General features: G+C 34.8%; 1 protein-coding gene across 1 annotated transcript in view; it reads right to left on the bottom strand.

Moving 5' to 3' along the window:
- Nucleotides 1-404, bottom strand: part of LOC137241669 (nucleolar protein 58-like) — a gene marked incomplete at its 5' end in the record, with an annotated part of 5,040 nt that extends 4,636 nt beyond the window's left edge. The window contains one exon of the mRNA XM_067769166.1: nucleotides 270-404. Coding sequence (XP_067625267.1) covers nucleotides 270-404 — 135 coding nt within the window. The remainder of the gene's footprint in view (nucleotides 1-269) is intronic.
- Nucleotides 405-2,414: the final 2,010 nt, after the last annotated feature.

Below are 2,414 nucleotides of genomic sequence, written 5' to 3'. Positions count from 1 at the left end.
TCTCTCTTTCTTCTATCTCTCTTCTCTTCTCTTCCTCCTCTATTCTCTCTCTTCTCTTCTCTTCTCTTCTTCTCTTCTATCTCTCTCTTCTCTTCTCTTTCTTCTCTTCTGATCTCTTCTTCTCTCTCTTCTTCTCTTCTATCTCTTCTCTGTCTCTTCTCGTCTCTTCTCTTTCTCTTCTGTTCTGTTCTCTTCTCTTCTCTTCTCTTCTCTTCTCTTCTCTTCTCTTCTCTTCTCTTTCTTCTCCTCTCTCTCTTCTTCTCTTCTCTTCTCTTCTCTTCTCTTCTCTTCTCTTCTCTTCTCTTCTCTTCTCTTTCTCTTCTCTTCTCTTCTCTCTCTTCTCTTCTTCTCTTCTCTTCTCTTCTCTCTCTTCTTCTCTTCCTTCTCTTCTCTTCTCTTCTCTTCTCTTCTCTCTCTCTCTCTCTGCTCTTCTCTCCTCTCCTCTTCTTTTCTTTTCTTTCTCTTATCTTTTTTTCTCTTCTCTTCTCTTCTCTTATCTTTTCTTCTCTACTCTTCTGTTCTCTTCTCTTCTCTCCTCTTCTTTTCTTTCTTCTCTTCTCTTCTCTTCTCTTCTCTTCTCTCCTCTCTCTTTCTTTCTCTCTCTTCGCTTCTCTTCTGTTCTCTGTTCTGTGTTGACCTCTTTCTGACAGGCATTCGCTTAAGTTTGCATAACGTGAAAACCTGGGATTTCATTGTTGGTTCTGTGCAGGGACGTAAAAGATTGAAACAGGGTTTATGTAGTTACAAAAGTGTTGCTCCTGTTCCACAGCATTTGATTTTCATTAAAAAGTTAATTTAAAACATGAAGATACTCCTCTAAGTGAAAAAGCATAGAAAACGTAGAGTTCTTCAAATTATTGTGAAAAACTTTTTAAACTCAACAACAAAGTATATCGGTAAAATATGTTGTAGGATTTTTTGAATTTCTGTACCCAAGTTCATTATATTTGTGTAATACAAGAATCTGGTAACAGAATTTTGAATAAAAAATAACAATGTTATTACAAAAAATTGATAGATTATGCAAACTTTCATTCAATCATATTTTTTACCTACTTCTTTGGTTTGCTTTCACTCACAGCGCCATTTTATTTGCGGGAGACTTTCACAGAACAGAAGTAAAAGCGGATTTACATAGATGTTGAGTTGTGTTGCATCGATCTAACGCTTTGGCAGGCCCATAGTTATTAGCCGTGTTTTTTTTACACGCGTATACGTTTACGTTTGCGCGTAAAAAAAAATGTTTATCCTCGCATAGATAATGCTTAAGAGACCCATCTAGCGGCAGTGGTTAGATAACTAGCTACAGAACAGAGTGTATCTAAAATCGGAGACACAAACCTCTGGTGGCCATAGTGTATAACATATGAATAGTGGATACACACCATTTTTTAGAGGTGATACATAAAATTAGTGTTGAGGTGAAACATATGCACATATTTCAGTTACATCTGAGTATAATGCGTATTGAAATTTAGTAGTACTAATTTTATGCGCAGCAATTTCAGAGGTGTATTTAAAGTTTGAGGCTTAGCAGTCAATATAAAGTTTTAAGCGTAAACGTTTATAGATGTAAACAAACACAGCTATTATAAAAATCTTCGCCTTTAAAGCGATGAAAGGTTTGTAAATCCTCCTTTGAGAATTTCTCAACTTTTTAAATCCCTTAACATTCAACAAACTTTGTGTAGCAAGTTATAGTAGCTGCCATAAATTTAACTCAACTGTTGGGGCGAAGCATCCAAAAATTTACATAAACGCTTTGGTTGCGTGCCGACGCTTTGACAACGTCATACGAAAAAACAATGAAACGCCTTGCGCTATCTTTGCTTTGAAGTGACCGAAAAGTTTGTATAATTTTTCCCTTATGCATTTGTGTAAAACAATCATAGAAGTTAAATTTTACCTGAGGAAAACATTTAAATAAATTTTGCTTTCCGTATGTTTCCGCAATTGTTGTAGGTTACAAATCTTCTTTATTTATATTTCCTCGGAAATATATGCAACTATTTCATCTGTAAATACTACAAAGTTTTAATAAATTATCAACTACAACTCAGGTTGAAGTAGTATTACGTACCAAAAATGCAACTCTAGACCTGAGATTTACATCAGGTGAGCGAGGCTGTTTGTAATTTTGACGTTCATCCCTTAGTTGACACATTTGGTATTGTACAAAATGTTCGACGCTTTGGTTCGATAAAATAACAACGTATCTTCTCTTGTCCGGAAAAATATTGAACTACTAACCGTTCAGACAATTACAAAAACAAAATACATAGAGCGTGATTGTTTATCTCTATTTATCACCTTCCATTATTCTGACTGGAGAAAAACAAGAGCAATTTTTTGTTAATTTCTGTTATTTTCTTCAACAACGAATCAAGTGATTAGAGTGTATTTTTTGTATTTTT

The sequence above is a fragment of the Eurosta solidaginis genome, chromosome 2 (assembly GCF_040869045.1).
Source record: "Eurosta solidaginis isolate ZX-2024a chromosome 2, ASM4086904v1, whole genome shotgun sequence".
NCBI classification, from domain to species: Eukaryota; Metazoa; Arthropoda; class Insecta; order Diptera; family Tephritidae; genus Eurosta; species Eurosta solidaginis.
The sequence above is the reverse complement of the archived record's forward strand: the minus strand, read 5'-3'. Positions and strand labels throughout refer to the sequence as shown.